This window comes from Oncorhynchus kisutch, linkage group LG14, assembly GCF_002021735.2.
Source record: "Oncorhynchus kisutch isolate 150728-3 linkage group LG14, Okis_V2, whole genome shotgun sequence".
Taxonomy (NCBI): Eukaryota; Metazoa; Chordata; class Actinopteri; order Salmoniformes; family Salmonidae; genus Oncorhynchus; species Oncorhynchus kisutch.
The window spans coordinates 31,869,298-31,888,074 of NC_034187.2; the positions used below are offsets into that span (position 1 = coordinate 31,869,298).

Below are 18,777 nucleotides of genomic sequence, written 5' to 3' on the forward strand. Positions count from 1 at the left end.
GTCGACCCAGAGAGAGTGCCGGAGCCCGCCTGGGATTCGCTGGAGCAGTGCGAAGAGGGCTATAGGAGAATGGAGTCGAAGAGAAAGACACGGCGGCGCAGAAAGACACCCAAAAGTCAGCCCCAAAAATGTATTGGGGGGGGGCTCAGGGAGAGAGTGGCAGAGTCAGGAGTCAGACCTGAGCCAACTCTCCCTGTTAATCGTGAGGAGCAGCGATCAAAGGACTTCTGGACTTGGGAGGAGATATTGGACGGTAAAGGACCCTGGGCTCAGCCTGGAGAATATCGCCGCCCCAAGGAAGAACTGGAGGCGGCGAAAGCGGGGAGGCGCTGGTATGAGGAGGCAGCACGGCGACGCGGATGGAAGCCTGAGAGTTGGCCCCAAAAATGTATTGGGGGGGGGGGCTTACAGGGAATATGGCTATGCCAGGTAGGAGACCTGCGCAAACTCCCTGTGCTTACCGGGGGGCTAGAGAGACCGGGCAGGCACCGTGTTATGCTATGGAGCGCACGGTGTTTCCAGTGCGGGTGCCTAGCCCGGTGCGGTTCATACCAGCTCTTCGTATTGGCCGGGCTAGAGTGGGCATCGAGCCAGGTAAGGTTGGGCAGGCTCGGTGCTCAAGAGCTCCAGTGCGCCTGCACGGTCCGGTCTATCCAGAGCCACCTCCAAACACCAGTCAGTGGCAGCTCCCCGCACCAGGCTTCCTGGGCGTGTCCTCGATCCAGTACCACCAGTTCCAGCACCACGCACCAGGCCTTCAGTGCGCCTCGCCTGTTCAGCACAGCCAGAGCCTTCCTTCCCTCTAGCGCTGTCGGAGCCTCCCACCTGTTCAGCGCAGCCAGCGTTTTCCTCCTTTCCTGCGCTGTCGGAGTCTCCCGCCTGTTCAGCGCTTCCAGAGCCTTCCTCCTCTACAGTGCTGCCGGAGCCTCCTGCCTGTTCGGAGCAGCCTGAGCTGCCAGACTGCATGGAGCAGCCTGAGCTGTCAGTCTGCATGGAGCAGCCTGAGCTGTCAGTCTGCATGGAGGGGGCACCTTAGGGGGGGGGGGGGTTCTGTCACGCCTTGGTCATAGTATTTTGTGTTTTCGTTATATATTTGGTCAGGCCAGGTTGTGACATGGGTTTATTTTGTTGTGTTTCGTATTGGGGTTTTGTAGGCATTGGGATTGCGGCTGAGTAGGGGTGTAGCATAGGTTTGGCTGCCTGAGGCGGTTCTCAATCAGAGTCAGGTGATTCTCGTTGTCTCTGATTGGGAACCATATTTAGGTAGCCGGGGTTTCACTGTGTATTTTGTGGGTGATTGTTCCTGTCTTTGTGTTTGCACCAGATAGGGCTGTTTCGGTTTTCACATTACGTTTATTGTTTTTGTAAGTTCGTGTTTCTTTATTATTTAATAAACATGGATTGCAATAGCCACGCTGCATTTTGGTCCGATCCTTGCTACACCTCCTCGTCCGAGGAGGAGATAGAAGAAAGCCGTTACAGTCCATGTGTAATGTGATATTGTACCCCCTAGCCCAATTGTCCTTTGTATATTCTTATATACTTGTGTTCCATGTACTTTGTGTATTGATTAGTTGTTAATTAAAATAATAATAAAAACAGGTTATTTTTCTTCGATAAGGTTTAACGGCTGTTGACATCCAATAAATGTTGCATTGCCGCCACCTACTAGACTGGAGTATAACTCCCTTATACGTTGCTTGAAAAATAAATAAACAAATAACCTACCATCTAACTACACTCACAACAAAAATATATTATAATAATAACATTTTAAAATAAACACCACCCTACTCCACTTTTTGAATCTATTTAGTCCTACTTCAGGCCAACAGCCTGAAAGGATGGAACACCACCACTCAACACACCCTGCAACTCTTCTGACGCAAAATCTCACACACCCAAATACCTCTCTGCAGCTGCCACCACCACCTCAATTCTCTGCGACTTTACGTTCCATCCTTGCAGTACAGTTGATAATCATTGCTATAAATGCAAAAAAATCTAATCTTAACTGAAACATATATCACTTGTTGGTTTACCCCTCTGTACTGGTACAGATCTACTATTCACACCACTCCTCTCAGGATCCCTCCCCCTTGACCCATCTTCCTCGACTTTCTTCACTGCCTCAGTATATGACCATTTCTGCACTACTCTTACCCTGGAAACCTCAAACTGCCTCTCTCGCACAGGACATTTCTGATCCCCAGCCCCATGGGCACCCGTACAATTAACACATACCAATACCTTCCCCAATGCTGGTTGAAAGAATGCCAAGAGTGTGCAAAGCTGTCATCAAGGCAAAGGGTGGCTACTTTGAAGAATCTAACATTTAAAATCTATTTTGATTTGTTTAGCACTTTTTTGGTTACTACATAATTCCATATGTGTTATTTCATAGTTTTGATGTCTTCACTATTATTCTACAATGTAGAAAATAGTAAAAAATTAATTTAAAAAAACTTAAATGAATAGGTGTGTCCACACTTTTGACTGGTACTGTATGTGTTGTCGGTAGCCTGATACTGTAAGCAACATTCTATTGCAATGTTACATTCTAGCAATCAACTGTATGTTATGTATCAATCAAACCTAATGAAATGTGATATATTTTGCACCAACGTTGTCTTTGGATTGTAGCTCAAAATATTGCTGGAGTTATGAAACCCTATGATGAAATTCAAAATTATTGAATGATCAAATCAAATGTTATTGCTCACATACACATATTCAGCAGATGTTATTGCAGAAGTAGCGAAATGCTTGTAGGCCAAGGTCTGTTCATCAACACACAGTAGGCCTACCGATTAGTAGCCTAGAATACTGCCATAATAAATCAGTCCCCCAACAGCAAATAGCAAAACAGAATGAACAAATTAAGAGATTTATTCCATTCCTGATCGAAAGTACACTGCAATTTTGTTCATTACCCACAAATATATTTCTAATAAGTCTTTAATTAAAAACAAGGCTTCAATTCTGAATTTATTTGGTACCCATTTGTACCCAAAATAACACTGTGCCTGTAAAGAAATATGAAGATATTTGAACATCTTCTGAAGTTGTGCTGTAAAGGCAGGCCTTTCTATAAACATTGTGCATTTTCTGTTTCTTCTGCATCCATTATGCCTGATAGGTTTCCCTATATCTCTCACTGCTGCTGTGTCATTTCACTGTGCCCTCTATACTACCCTAATGCAGCAGGCCAAGAGGGAAATGAAAGCCAACCCCTTAAGATACTGTAAACTGATGGTAGGGGTACGCTGCCTACATGCACATATTACCTCAATTACCTTGACTAAATGGTGCCCCCACACATTGACTCTGTACCGGTACCCTCTGAATATAGGCTCGCTATTGTTATTTTACTGCTCCTGTTTAATTATTTGTACCTTTTATATTCAATGTTTTTTTACTTGTCTATTTTTTACTTAACACTTATTTTTCTTAAAACTGCATTGTTGGTTAAGGGCTTGTAAGTAAGCATTTCACTGTAAGGTTGTTGTATTTGGCGCATGGGACAAATATAATTTGATTTGACTTAACTATATGTAAAATAATTTGCCTGGAGCCTATTTCCCCCAGAGGTTTGAGGCTTATGTTAAACCTGCTATGATACTTAAATGATCTCTATCACAATTAAAACAACAGAAACTGAAGAAAGTCACAACAGAAGAGAATGATTGACTGTAATGAGTAAGGCTGCTATTATGAGAGCGTGTGCTGCCTACCATGTGTGTGTGTGTGTGTGGTTTCAGTGTCCACTGTCGTGGCAAGTCGAGTGGTTCTGGCTGAAGACTCCTGGTTTGAAAATAGTCCCTGGTTTATTGGTAGAATATTCCTGACATACAAAAGGTTCCTGGTTTGGAAATTATGCTAAGGTTAAAGAGGGTCTGTTGTGATAGGCAGACCCAGAATGAAGTGGATTTAAGGGAATAGTGATTGGCAGGTCAGTCTCTGTGAGTGGTGCCTGCTAGCTGACTGGCAGTCCGGCGTTGGTCTTCTTGTCATGGATGGAGCTTAGCATGTCTGAGACGAGCTCCTCAAGCCCATAGGTCGACTTCCAGCCCCAGTCTCTCTGTGCATTGGAGTCATCAAACCTCACTGGCCAGCTGTCCGCTACACACCAGGGGACAATCATGGTCAATAGTTATTTTACACATCACAACTTTCATAAGACCCAATGATGACGTCATTCCATATACTTCTGCTATGGCTTAATTCAAATCACACATCTTGAGGTTCAATAACAATTAAAAACATTCCACAGACAGTCAGACACACACCAATAAGGTGAACAATGAACATACCAATGGTCTGGCGGACAGAGTCAGGGTTATAGGTGACCTTGAGGTGGGGCAGGTGCTTGCGTATTTCCGTGGAAACTTCCTCGGGGGTGAAGCTCATGGCAGCGATGTTGTACGTGCGCAGCGACAGTTGGCATTCCGGGGCATGCATGAACTCCACAGTCGCACGGTGGCAGTCACCAATGTGCATCATGGGCAGACGTGTGTCAGCGCGTAAATAGCACTCGTGGTGACCTGTGCTGAGTGCATCGTGAAAAATCTGGACAGCATAGTCTATGGGAAAGGAGAGCAAAAAAGTACACAGAACGTATTGGAATATATCTCTATGGCATTAATACCTTAATAAATGATTATATGATAAATATGGGTTACCTGTTGTTCCTCCCCCAGGCTGTGTGTTAGCTGAGATGATGCCAGGATAGCGTAGGCAGCGGAAGTCCAGTCCATACTTGTGATGAAGATACTAACAGAGAGAGATTTAACACAATCAAAGCAAATAACCAGCAAAAGCATATTTAACTTAATCTGCACTGTTAATTCATTGACTTACTCACTCTGAAAAATCTACATGTGAAAACTCTCTCGATTTAAGAGAGGACCGGCAGGTTGTGTGCTCTCGCTTTAACAGAGGACCGGCAGGTTGTGTGCTCTCGCTTTAACAGAGGACCGGCAGGTTGTGTGCTCTCGCTTTAACAGAGGACCGGCAGGTTGTGTGCTCTCGCTTTAAGAGAGGAACGGCAGGTTGTGTGCTCTCGCTTTAACAGAGGACCGGCAGGTTGTGTGCTCTCGCTTTAACAGAGGACCGGCAGGTTGTGTGCTCTCGCTTTAACAGAGGACCGGCAGGTTGTGTGCTCTCGCTTTAACAGAGGACCGGCAGGTTGTGTGCTCTCGCTTTAACAGAGGACCGGCAGGTTGTGTGCTCTCGCTTTAAGAGAGGACCGGCAGGTTGTGTGCTCTCGCTTTAACAGAGGACCGGCAGGTTGTGTGCTCTCGCTTTAAGAGAGGACCGGCAGGATGTGTGCTCTCGCTTTAACAGAGGACCGGCAGGTTGTGTGCTCTCGCTTTAAGAGAGGAACGGCAGGTTGTGTGCTCTCGCTTTAAGAGAGGACCGGCAGGTTGTGTGTGTGCAAGAGTGTGCATTTGACAGCAATGTGGTCGCATTACGACTGCATCTATGACTGTTTGTGTGTTGATGTGTGTATATTTGTATGTGTGAACATAACAGGTCACACCTCCCCCATCAGTTCGGCGTGCACTTTGGACACCCCATAAATGGTGTGAGGCCTCTGGACACACAGGTCAGGTGCGGGGTCACGGGGAGAAGAAGGGCCAAAAGCTCCGATGGTGCTAGGGACAAAGAGACGTAAGCAGCTCTCCAGAGCCAGGTCCAGCACATTATGAAGGCCTAGAAAGAACAGCAAGGAGTGAAGCTTTAGACAAAAACATACAAACCTTGCAAAAAGGGATACAGTGATACTGCCCTGGATACTGTGAGAGTGTGTGTGTGAATTTGGAGCTGACCTGTGATATTGATCTTGCGTGCCAGGGCCACATTGGCCTCTCCTACAACACTGAGTAGAGCGCTGTAATGCACCAGCCAGGTGATGCGGTTATTCACCACCAACTCTCTGAGGTTCTTATAGTCCAACACGTCAGCATACACAAACGGGCCTGAGGGAGAGGAGAAGAGATTGACAAACTACGGATTGCCCCTTCAAGGCAGGGAACATGTTATTTTCTGCAGAAAAGAAGAGGATTTGAGAAGCGCAGCATGGAGATGTGCATGGACATTGAGATCAATAGAGAATTGCTGATCGTGCCAACTAAGAAAACTTACCACTTCTGTACACTTCTGGTGGAGCCTTTTTAATATCCGATAGGATAACGTTTTCTGTTCCGTACTGTTTCCTACACATTGATATTCAATTAATATATGACATTTCAGTTCATTCCTGGAATTTACGGAATTGAATTGGATAGGAGCCCAACCCCAGAAGGTAAACTAGATGTTAAGTGAGAATTCGACAACCTGGGGAATATTCATGCTATCAACATCGAAGAAATCAGCATTGAAGAAAAGATTACTCTTTAGTTTTTTTCTTACCTCAAGATTTCTGCAAGCCCCACACCTAACTGGCCAAGGCCTCCTTAACCACGAAGAGAAAAATAATACATAATACAATACAGAATTCATAAGCATTCATGAAACAACACCATCTCAATTGTTCTTGTTCATTTGTATTTGCTAAAAGCTCTCAAAGAATATATGGTGAAAATGTGTTTCTTATGTACAATTTCAGAAAAAAGTAGGGCTGAATGTTTTGTCATATTGTGCTTCAACCAGGCTGCAACCTTTTTTGTTTTCACCAAAGCTTTATGTACAGACAAAAACTGGCCTCAGGCCATTATTCTGCCCATGGTCACTTGCTAGGGCCTTTTTGTCCCCAGTCTACTCACAGCCTATTGTACTAAGGAAAAGAGGATGGCCACTTACTGAACATTGAAAACAACTCGAAATGACAAAGAGAATGACAGCATGTCTATTCGTGTATAAAAAATTGAACAGATTTGACTCAATTTCATAAACACATATACATCCTATAGGGCCTATCTATAGACTATGGGCCATAAAGTGTTATTTGCTACTTGAGATAATAAAAAATAGTTAACCTGTGATGAGAATTCGTGGGTTCTCTGCAGTAGATTGAATTGAATCCTGACTGTTCCACCGGCTGTTCTGTCGGGGCGACCAACTACAGCCCCAGAATGACAAACTACGCGCCCGGCTGCGACAGCCATGGCACAACGATCCGAATAGAGCTGCCGCGGAGGGCATACAGAACCGTATACCCGGTAGCATATGGAGCTGTTGACCCTGTGGAAAAAGATGGATCAAAGACAACATGTTATCTATTTCATCCGGCAAATCAATCTCACTCAGTAGGAATGAGACCATTTAGGCCATAGGCACGGTTCATTCTATGGATTCATTAAAAAATTACAATTTGAACAGTGCAATGGAAAAATCAAATCCAATTTTATTGGTCGAATACACATATGTAACGTTAGCAGATGTTATTGCAGTTTTGGCGAAATGCTTGTGTTCCTTGCTCCAACAGTGTGGTAATATCTAACAATACACAACAATACACATGAACCTAAAAGTAAAAGAATGGAATTAAGAAATATAGAAATATTAGGACGAGCAATGTAGGAGTCCAGAGTGTGTAGAAATATAAAATCAAACTGTATTTGTCACATGCGCCAAATACAACAAGTGTAGACTTTACTGTGAATTGCTTAACCCAACAGTGCAGTTTAAGAAGAGTTAAGAAAATATTTACCAAGTAGACTAAAATAAAACGTAATGATAAAAAGTAATAATAAAAAGTAACACATTAAGAATAACAATAACGAGGCTATATACATGGGGAACCGGTACCGAGTCAGTGTGCGGTGGTACAGATTAGTTGAGGTAACTTGTACATGTAGGTGAAGTGACTATGCAGATATAATATACAGCGAGTAGCATATATGTATGTATATATGTATATATATGTGTGTGTCTGTGTTTGTGTGTGATGGGCTGTAATAGACATTATGGACCGTGTGTGGATAGAATATGTAGTATATCTGAAGAATAAGTGGATAGAATAGTAAATGTACATCATTAGTTGAATAGGATGGCCTTGACTAGAGTACAGTATATAGATTTGAAATTGGTTAAACCGTATGTAAACATTATTAAAGTGACGAGTTTTCTATGTCTATGTACATATGGCAGCAGCCTCGAAAGTGCAGGGGTGAGTAACCGGGTGGTACCCTGCCTGTAAGTTCAGGGCAGGGTACTGGATGGAGGCCAGCTCGTGATGCCTATTTAACAGTCTGCCTTGAGATAGAAGCTGTTTTTCAGTTACACATCCGTACAACAATGAGTAGGTTAGTTATGTAACATTGTTGTTTAGCCCATTTAAAACATCAACTTTATACAGTTCATATTGACTGAAACACCACGCGTTATCTTTCAGAAGTAGAATGGATACAAAACAACATGTTACCTGTGTGCTGACAAAAACCTGCAATCAGTCTCTGTTCGTGCCAACCAAACTGAATACTTTACAGATCGCACAATCGCATTTCACGCTATGTTACAAAACGAATTTATGAAAATTGCGCTGGTAAAACGGTTTTCATGGTAGTTAACTCTTAGAATTAAAAGATTACCCTCCGATTGGTCACGGATTAAGCGCACCAAGCATCTATTGGGTAAAACTAGATAAACGGCTGATGAAAGTCATGCTGGGATATGTAGTTTTCCTTGTTGTGATGTAAGAGCGCAAGGGGGCGTGACTCAATTGTAAAGGACTACAATATCCAGCCTGCAAGGCAATACATGTGGGCAAACATGCTGACTAGCCGCTCACAGTGGATTTGTATTGTGTAGAAATGTTTAGCTGAGTTTGGCTTGAGCAGGACTGGAGCGTAGAGGCTTACTTCAGAGTCAGAGAAGGGATCAAACATATATTTGACAAGTGACAACAAGCATTATGCTACTTACTACAGTTTGGTGTGATATATGTCACCTCAGGTGTAGTGTGTTGTGTATAAGTCAAATGCTGTGAAGAGGACTTCTGATTCCTGTCTTTAAAACCCAACAGAAACACACATCAACCAACCAAATCAGAATACAGAAACAATTTATTAACAAAAACAATAAGATAGAATGCCGGTCAAAGGTTTTAGAAAAACTACTCATTATGTGTATTATTTTCTACATTGTAGAATAATAGTGAAGACATCAAAACTATGAAATAACACATATGGAATCATGTAGTAACCAGAAAAGTGTTAAACAAATCAAAATGTATTTTACATTTGAGATTCTTCAAAGTAGTCACCCTTTGCCTTGATGACAGCTATGCACACTCATGGCATTCTCTCAACCAGCTTCATGAGGGAGTCACCTGGAATGCATTTCAATTAACAGGTGTGCCTTCTTAAAAGTTCATTTGTAGAATTTCTTTCCTTCTTAATGCGTTTGAGCCAATCAGTTGTGTTGTGACAAAGTAGGGGGGTTGTGCAGAAGATCGCCCTATCTGGTAAAAGACCATATTATGGCAAGAACAGCTCAAAAAAGCAAAGAGAAATTACAGTCCATCATTACTTTAAGACATGAAGGTCAGTCTATACAGAACATTTCAAGAACTTTGATAGTTTCTTCAAGTGCAGTCGCAAAAACCATCAAGCGCTATGATGAAACTGGCTCTCACGAGGACCGCCACAGGAATGGCAGACCCAGAGTTACCTCTGCTGCAGAGGATAAGTTCATTACAGTTACCAGCCTCAGAAATTGCAGCCCAAATAAATGCTTCACAGAGTTCAAGTAACAGACACATCTCAACATCAACTGTTCAGAGGAGACTGTGTGAATCAGGCTTTCATGGTCGAATTGCTGCAAAGAAACCATTGGGATAACAACACCCACACGTAGCAGGCGCTCCAGCAGGTATATCTCACTGGTCATCCCCAAAGCCAATACCTTTTTGGCCGCCTTTCCTTCCAGTTCTCTGCTGCCAATGACTGGAATGAATTGCAAAAATTGCTGAAGCTGGAGACTTATATTTCCCTCAATAACTTTAAACATCAGATATCCGAGCAGCTAACCGATCGCTGCAGCTTTACATAGCCCATCTGTAAATAGCCCACCCAATCTACCTACCTCATCCCCATATTGTTTTTATTTACTTTTCTGCTCTTTTGCACACCAGTATTTCTACTTGCACATCACCATCTGGTCATCTATAACTCCAGTGTTAACTTTCTAAATGTTAATTACTTTGCTACTATGGCCTATTTATTGCCTTACCTCATGCCATTTGCACACACTGTATATAGACCCAATTTTTTTTTCTATTGTGTTATTGACTGTACGCTTGTGTAACTCTGTGTTGTTGTTTGTGTCGCACTGCTTTGCTTTATCTTGGCCAGGTCGCAGTTGCAAATGAGAACTTGTTCTTAACTGGCCTACCTGGTTAAATAAAGGTGAAATAAGAGGAAGAGACTTGCTTGGGCCAAGAAACACGAGCAATGGACATTAGACCGGTGGAAATTTGTCCTTTGGTCTGGAGTCCAAATGGGAGATGTTTGGTTCCAACCACCGTGTCTTTGTGAGACGCAGTGTGGATGAACTGATGATCTCCGCATGTGTATTTCCCACCAAAAGGCATGGAGGAGGAGGTGTTATGGTGTGAGGGTGCTTTGCTGGTGACAATGTCTGTGATTTATTTAGAATACAAGGCACACTTAACCAGCATGGCTACCACAACATTCTGCAGCGATACGCCATCCCATCTGGTTTGGGCTAAGTGGGACTATCATTTGTTTTTCAACAGGACAAATGACCCAACACACCTCCAGGTTGTGTAAGGGATATTTTACCAAGAAGGTGAGTGATGGAGTGCTGCATCAGATCACCTGGCCTCCACAATCCCCCTACCACAACCAAATTGAGATGGTTTGGGATGAGTTGTACCACAGAGTGAAGGAAAGCAGCCAACAAGTGCTCGGCATATGTGGGAACTCCTTCAAGACTGCTGAAAAGCATTCCAGGTGAAGCTGGTTGAGAGAATGCCAAGAGTGTGCAAGCTGTCCTCAAGGCAAAGAGTGGCTATTTAAATATAAAATATATTTAGATTTGTTTAGAACTTTTTTGGTTAGTACATAATTCCATGTGTTATTTCATGATGTCTTCACTATTATTCTACAATGTAGAAAATAGTAAAAATACATTTAAAAAAACCTTGAATGAGTAGGTGTGTCCACACATTTGACTGGTACTGTATGTGTTGTAGGTAGCCTGATACTGTAAGCAACATGACTAGGTGTTCCAAAACTTTTGAACAGTAGTGTATATGTGTTTTGTCCTGAAATGCATCATAGTACTAGGCTAAGGTTAAAAGGACATCACATTAGTCCTGCACGAAATAAGCTATGAAATCGTTTGAATTCATCTTGTGAAATGTTTGATTGTCAACAATAATATACATTACATTTTCCCTGATCTCTTAATTCTAGAAAACAAAATCTGGACTTGCAGTGAAAACAGTATAAAAAGGTAGTTAGAGTAGATACAGTGCCTTGCGAAAGTATTCGGCCCCCTTGAACTTTTGCGACCTTTTGCCACAATTCAGGCTTCAAACATAAAGATATAAAACTGTATTTTTTTGTGAAGAATCAACAACAAGTGGGACACAATCATGAAGTGGAACGGCATTTATTGGATATTTCAAACTTTTTTAACAAATCAAAAACTGAAAAATTGGGCGTGCAAAATTATTCAGCCCCCTTAAATTAATACTTTGTAGCGCCACCTTTTGCTGCGATTACAGCTGTAAGTCGCTTGGGGTATGTCTCTATCAGTTTTGCACATCGAGAGACTGAAATTTTTTCCCATTCCTCCTTGCAAAACAGCTCGAGCTCAGTGAGGTTGGATGGAGAGCATTTGTGAACAGCAGTTTTCAGTTCTTTCCACAGATTCTCGATTGGATTCAGGTCTGGACTTTGACTTGCCCATTCTAACACCTGGATATGTTTATTTTTGAACCATTCCATTGTAGATTTTGCTTTATGTTTTGGATCATTGTCTTGTTGGAAGACAAATCTCCGTCCCAGTCTCAGGTCTTTTGCAGACTCCATCAGGCTTTCTTCCAGAATGGTCCTGTATTTGGCTCCATCCATCTTCCCATCAATTTTAACCATCTTCCCTGTCCCTGCTGAAGAAAAGCAGGCCCAAACCATGATGCTGCCACCACCATGTTTGACAGTGGGGATGGTGTGTTCAGGGTGATGAGCTGTGTTGTTTTTACGCCAAACATAACGTTTTGCATTGTTGCCAAAAAGTTCAATTTTGGTTTCATCTGACCAGAGCACCTTCTTCCACATGTTTGGTGTGTCTCCCAGGTGGCTTGTGGCAAACTTTAAACAACACTTTTTATGGATATCTTTAAGAAATGGCTTTCTTCTTGCCACTCTTCCATTAAGGCCAGATTTGTGCAATATATGACTGATTGTTGTCCTATGGACAGAGTCTCCCACCTCAGCTGTAGATCTCTGCAGTTCATCCAGAGTGATCATGGGCCTCTTGGCTACATCTCTGATCAGTCATCTCCTTGTATGAGCTGAAAGTTTAGAGGGACGGCCAGGTCTTGGTAGATTTGCAGTGGTCTAATACTCCTTCCATTTCAATATTATCGCTTGCACAGTGCTCCGTGGGATGTTTAAAGCTTGGGAAATCTTTTTGTATCCAAATCCGGCTTTAAACTTCTTCACAACAGTATCTCGGACCTGCTTGGTGTGTTCCTTGTTCTTCATGATGCTATCTGCGCTTTTAACGGACCTCTGAGACTATCACAGTGCAGGTGCATTTATACGGAGACTTGATTACACACAGGTGGATTGTATTTATCATCATTAGTCATTTAGGTCAACATTGGATCATTCAGAGATCCTCACTGAACTTCTGGAGAGAGTTTGCTGCACTGAAAGTAAAGGGGCTGAATAATTTTGCACGCCCAATGTTTCAGTTTTTGATTTGGTAAAAAAGTTTTAAATATCCAATAAATGTCGTTCCACTTCATGATTGTGTCCCACTTATTGTTGATTCTTCACAAAAAAATACAGTTTTATATCTTTATGTTTGAAGCCTGAAATGTGGCAAAAGGTCGCAAAGTTCAAGGGAGCCGAATACTTTCGCAAGGCACTGTATGTGTCGTCATGAGAGAAACATTTTTAACAATGAGGAACTTTCACAGTATGCAATGCAATTTGATGTCCATAGGAGCAGCAATCTCTTGCAATAAAAGTAGATTTGTTCTCTCCCTCAACAGTCAATCAACCAGGATGAGCCTCCAGTGTCTCTGTGTGTCACTGTATTGTTGTCCTCTCTTCATCAATGTTTTCAACTTTCCTCACGGCACTCAATGACAAGGTTCCGTATCTCCCCCGGTGTTCCCTCAGGTGAAGAGCATATTGGTTCCACCGCAGGAGCAGACCTTAGACACATCCAGAAAAAGACATGTTCTTTGGGAATAATGCTATATTTTTTGGTGCGTATTACTCATCAATTAACTGTTTTAGTAAATACTCTTCATGTAATAGCTATTTCGATTCACCCATCCAACATTCAGCGTATGTCAGAGGGCTGCTGAAGGGGAGAGCAGCCCCAGATCTGCCTGTAGTACTGTAACTCACCTCTCCAGAGCTGCAGGGACTGTGGCTCGACAGAGGGCCAGATGACCAGCTCAGTAGGCTCATACAGGGGGTAGAGTAGTGCTCCCTCTCACAGGGCCTCAGGAGGGACTGGAACAGACAGTGGGTTCTCTCCTTCGCCCCTGCAGCACACCTAACAATTGAGAGAGACAGATGAAGAGCAAGTGGAAAGGTACAGACAGATGCGGATTTAGTGTGGATAGACTATATTCTTGGACAAGGACTGTGGATATAAGGAGTCTGGACAACGGATGAATCCAGGTGTCACACGTCTCAACTCTCCTGATCGCTGTTGCAGAGGAAGGTGCTATCGTCTGAAGCGTAGACCTCATTGGCCAGCCGCAGCAGCACAGGCTCAGAGAAGCCCGCGGCCAGGGGGAACTGCTGGGCCAGCTGCCACACACAGTCCAGCAGCATCATCAACACTGTATGCTGCTGATCGTCCCATGAGCTCCATCACTTGATCTAAAGAAATGATGAATTACCAGACACTGACAATGATTTACGGAAGATGAGAAGCACATTTCTTTATTGATAATAATGTGGGGTAGAGATGTCCTCTTGATTGTTGCTGATCACCTGCAAACGAGAGTAGACATGAGAGTTTATGGTCGCACGCTGTCAACAGGTTTGTGCGCTCAAAACCCATTGTTGTGCATTGCTCAGTGTCACGTTCTGACCCTAGTTATTGTGTTAATTGTTTGTTTTAGTTGGTCAGGGCGTGAGTTGGGTGGGTATTCTATGTTTTGTGTTTCTAGGTTGTTTTTCTGTGTTCGGCCTAGTATGGTTCTCAATCAGAGGCAGGTGTCGTTAGTTGTCTCTGATTGAGAATCATACTTAGGTAGCCTGGGTTTCACTGTTGTTTTGTGGGTGATTGTTCCGTGTCTGTTTCACCACACAGGACTGTTTCTGTTTTCACATTTATTGTTTTATAATTTGAAGTGTTCAGTTTGGATTTATTTATTAAATAAGATGAACACTCACCATGCTGTGCTTTGGTCCTCTCTTTCCCAGGAAGAAAGCCGTTACACCCAGTATGTAACTCATGTATTTATGATCAGGAAGTACAACTGATGTATTCATCTTTGACTATTAAATCATGAGGATTAATCTTAAGAAATGGAGCTGCTTACCTTGTTTTCCTCATTAATTGAAGAGGGTTATCTGTTAATTTCCTGGTCTGAGAATTGACAGAGAAATGGGGCTTGTTTGAGCGCATAGTTTCTTACGTACAGTACGTTTATATCCCTGGTTGTATTTATGCTTAAAGCATTGTGTAGAATCTTTATTGAAGTGTGTGCACTATGGAAATACATTTATGTTTATAATATGAACAGGTGTATATTGTAATGGTTGCCCTTGATTCTGAGTATGCATCCTGGTAATCTGTCTGGACCTGCGGCCTTGCGAATGTTAACCTGTTTAAAGGTCTTACTCACATCGGCTATAGAGAGTGTGATCACATAGTCGTTCGTAACAGCTGGTGCTCTCATGCATGGTTCAGTGCTGTTTGCCTCGAAGTTAACATATTTGGTATTTAGCTCGACTGGTAGGCTAGCATCACTGGGCAGCTCGCAGCTGGGTTTCCATTCGTAATCTGTGATATACTGAACAAAAATCTAAACGCAACATACAACAATTTCAAAGAGTAAATTGAAATAAATTCATTAGGGCCTATCTATGGATTTCACATTGCTAGGCAAGGGCGCAGCCATGGGTGGGTCTGGGAGGGCATAGGCCTATCCACTTGGGATCCATGCCCACCCACTGGGCAGGCTCAGCCAATCAGAATACGTTTCCCCCCACAAAACGGCTTTATTACAGACATAAATACTCCTCAGTTTCATCAGCTGTCCGGGTGGCTGGTCTCAGATGATCCCGCAGGTGAAGCTGGATGTGATGGTCCTGGGCTGGTCTGTGGTTTTTAGGCCAGTTGGACCTACTGCCAAATTCTAAAATGAAGTTGGTGGCAGTTTATGGTAGATAAATTAACATTAAATTCTCTGGCAACAGCTCTGGTGGACATTCCTGCAGTCAGCATACCAATTGCACGCTCCCTCAAAACTTGAGACATCTCTGGCTTTGTATTGTGTGACAAAACTGCACATTTTAGTGGCCTTTTATTGTCTCCAGCACAAGGTGCACCTGTGTAATGACCATGCTGTTTCATCACCTTCTTGATGTGACACACCTGTCAGGTGGATGGATTATCTTGGCAAAAGAGAAATGCTCACTAACAGGAATGTAAACAAATGTGTGCAATTTGTTGAGAAATAAGCTTTTTGTGCATAGGGAACATTTCAGGGATATTTTATTTCAGCTCATGAAATATGGCACCGACACTTAATATTTTTGTTCAGTATAGTTTTCAAGCCCTGCCACGTCTGATGAGTGTCAGAGCCGGTGTAGTAGGATTCGATCTTAATCGTGTATTGACGCTCTGCCTGTTTGCTGGGGCTGAGCTCCCTGCCATACATGACCTCTACACCAGGCGGTGTCAGAGGAAGGCCCTAAAAATTGTCAAAGATTCCAGCCACCAAGTCATAGACTGTTCTCTCTGCTACCGCACAGAAAGCGGTACCAATGCATCAAGTCTGCCCCCAATCCACAAGACTGCTAAATAGTTTGGTTGAATAGTTGTTCACGATGCATGTAACGAATACAATTTGATTTGATTGTTAATGAATCATTGTGTGAAACGTATTCCCATTGGCGGATGCATTGTGGGTATAAGAACCCTGGTATTTCATTGTTTGAGAGAGGCAGGGATCAGGTCAGCATGCCTCCAGTTTTAAAGCTATACTTGACACCTGGGTTTTTCTTTGATAGAGTTCCACATATTTTGATTCAGATTGTCTTTGATCATCAACCACTGTTTTCTTTGTTTTGTTGTAAATACAGTTTTTGCCAGTCTATTTTCTCCATCTACATATAAAAAGGCTCACTCTGGGAAAGAGAAGTCAATATCTGCTGTTGCCTCCTCACTGTTATAATCCAACCGCATGGCCAACCTTACACACATACACACACAGGAAGCCGGCCAGTGTGCGTGTATTTGGGTCCAGGATGAGTTGGGCCAAAGAGCTCACCAGAAGGGTGGTGTCTGTGACCTTTGAACCATGGACTAGAACAGTGTGGCCATCCCTGGACACAGCCACAGAGCACCATAGAGGGTTACATAACATACACTGAACAAAAATATAAACACAACCATTACAAATATTATACTGAGTTACAGTTCATATAAGGAAATCAGTCAATTGAAATATATTAATCAGGCCCTAATCTATGGATTTCACATGACTGGGAATACAGAAAACCAGTCAGTATGTGGTGTGACCACCATTTGCCTCATGCATCGCAACACATCTCCTTCGCATAGAGTTGATCAGGCTGTTGATTGTGGCCTGTGGAATGTTGTCCAACTCCTCATCAATGGCTGTGGGAAGTTGCTGGAAATTGGCGGGAACTGGAACGCGCTGTCGTACACATCGTTTTCAGAGGATCCCAAACATCCTCAATGGGTGAGTATGCAGGCCATGGAAGAACTGGGAGTTCTCCAGCTTGCTCAGTAAGCAGTCCACACTGTGGGAGTGATCCCCACAGGCCTCCACCAGCTTTATCAGACTCTCCTGGGGCACCTTTCTCCTGGGGATACACACATACAACTATTCAGTCAATAGGCATAGAGCTATTCAGCCAAACAAATGTGGCATTGTTTGGCATGACAAAAAAAGGGGTTGGCTAAAGCAGAAACAGCCTGGCAACTACGTTAGACATACGTAGCCACAAACACATGAAAGAACTCACACACAACAGGCAAACACACAGACACCTTTCCAGTTGGCAGTGCAGTCTCTTCCAACAGCTGTAGCTAGATCTGGACTCCAACCTGCCCTCTGTCATCCTGGTCTGCTGAGCATATTGCTTGGAACGGGTGTCAACGATGTAACCCAGCCCAGAGCTGTCAATTACCGACTGGAGGAGGAGCGCATCCTCCCTACAGCGCTTCCTATTGGCTCCCGTCAGGGTCCGGCTACTGCACATGATGACCTGGGAAACACAATTTTGCTATTTGATACCATAGATGCCATCTACAGACAAAAGTATGGCATTGTAGTGACATGAATGTATCTGTGTGTGACTGCAACTCCATTTATGTGCGCGTGCATGTGTGGGCTCCCGAGTGGCGCAGCGGTTTAAGGCACTACATCTCAGTGCTAGAGGCGTCACTACAGACCCTGGTTCGATCCCGGGCTGTATTGCAACCGGCCGTGATCGGGAGTTCCATGGAGCGGCGCACAATTGACCCAGCGTCGTCTGGGTTAGGGGAGGGTTTGGCTGGTGTAGGCCGTCATTGTAAATAAGAAGTTGTTCTTAACTGACTTGCCTAGTTAAATAAAGGTTAAGACACACAGTGTAGTCTCTGTTCACATGACTCAGTCTATACTTATCCTGCTGCAGAGGGAGATGAAAGTTAGAAGACACAACAACACAGATACATATAGTTCACTGTTAAACAATGAGGGTGATTTGTGGTTCTATATATACACACACAACCTTTTGAGGGCCATATATGAAGCGAGCCATTGAACCCTTTTTGGTTTGAAATAATATGATTTCTTCTAACAGGGCCTACACTGGGTCTATTAGGTTGTCTTGACATAGCGATCCCCAGGTTATCATATGTTTTAGAACTACAGTAGCCTAAATGTACCATGTCAAGGGTTTCACAGGAAGCTGACTAAATAGCTTAGCAGGGATTCATGTTGTTTCCCACATGTACTGTATACACTACACAGTCATAATGTAGTAAGTGAAACCACATGTACTAGGCTGCAGAGCTGGTATTGTGGTCTCAGCAGGATGAATTGATCTGAATCTTGACCCTTCCATTGTGTCTACCCAGTGACCCATAGGCATGTTGCTCTGTTCCCAACCCCCTATGTGGACTTCCTGATCCCAGCTCTCTGTTTTCCTGTCACATGTGAAGACCTGGATTATAGTCTGTGATAATTGTCTCTGATTTTAGATTTAATGCAACAACGACGGGATATATATGTGTGTGTATATATATATATGTGTGTGTGTGTATGGCACTTACTAGCTCCTCCATTTGAGCATAGGCCTGTGGAGGCGATGAGATACCCCACTGGTCCTGGAGACTGAGTTTAAACGGGCTGTAGAAAAATGGATACAT

General features: G+C 43.3%; 1 protein-coding gene and 1 pseudogene across 1 annotated transcript; both read right to left on the minus strand.

Moving 5' to 3' along the window:
- Positions 1-3,474: 3,474 nt before the first annotated feature.
- LOC109904520 (L-threonine 3-dehydrogenase, mitochondrial-like) lies at positions 3,475-7,179 on the minus strand. Its single transcript, XM_020501737.2, has 8 exons — positions 6,981-7,179; positions 6,415-6,457; positions 6,148-6,218; positions 5,832-5,981; positions 5,543-5,715; positions 4,683-4,773; positions 4,314-4,583; positions 3,475-4,122 (listed from the first exon to the last, which is right to left on the minus strand). Exons 1-8 carry the CDS (start codon positions 7,168-7,170, stop codon positions 3,977-3,979), a joined length of 1,134 nt encoding a protein of 377 aa, XP_020357326.1. The 5' UTR covers positions 7,171-7,179; the 3' UTR covers positions 3,475-3,976.
- A 6,087-nt stretch (positions 7,180-13,266) lies between these two features.
- LOC109904519 (myotubularin-related protein 9-like) lies at positions 13,267-18,777 on the minus strand (annotated as a pseudogene).

What these genes read in the sequence shown, in the direction of transcription:
- LOC109904520 (XM_020501737.2), bottom strand. Translation starts at nt 7,170, where the DNA reads ATGCTACCGGGTATACGGTTCTGTATGCCCTCCGCGGCAGCTCTATTC. An exon ending in ACCAGAAGTGTACAGAAGTG is followed by an intron (nt 5,982 to 6,147) that starts GTAAGTTTTCTT and finishes CCTCTCCCTCAG; the next exon opens with GCCCGTTTGTGTATGCTGAC. An exon ending in ACGCCGAACTGATGGGGGAG is followed by an intron (nt 4,774 to 5,542) that starts GTGTGACCTGTT and finishes TCTCTCTGTTAG; the next exon opens with TATCTTCATCACAAGTATGG.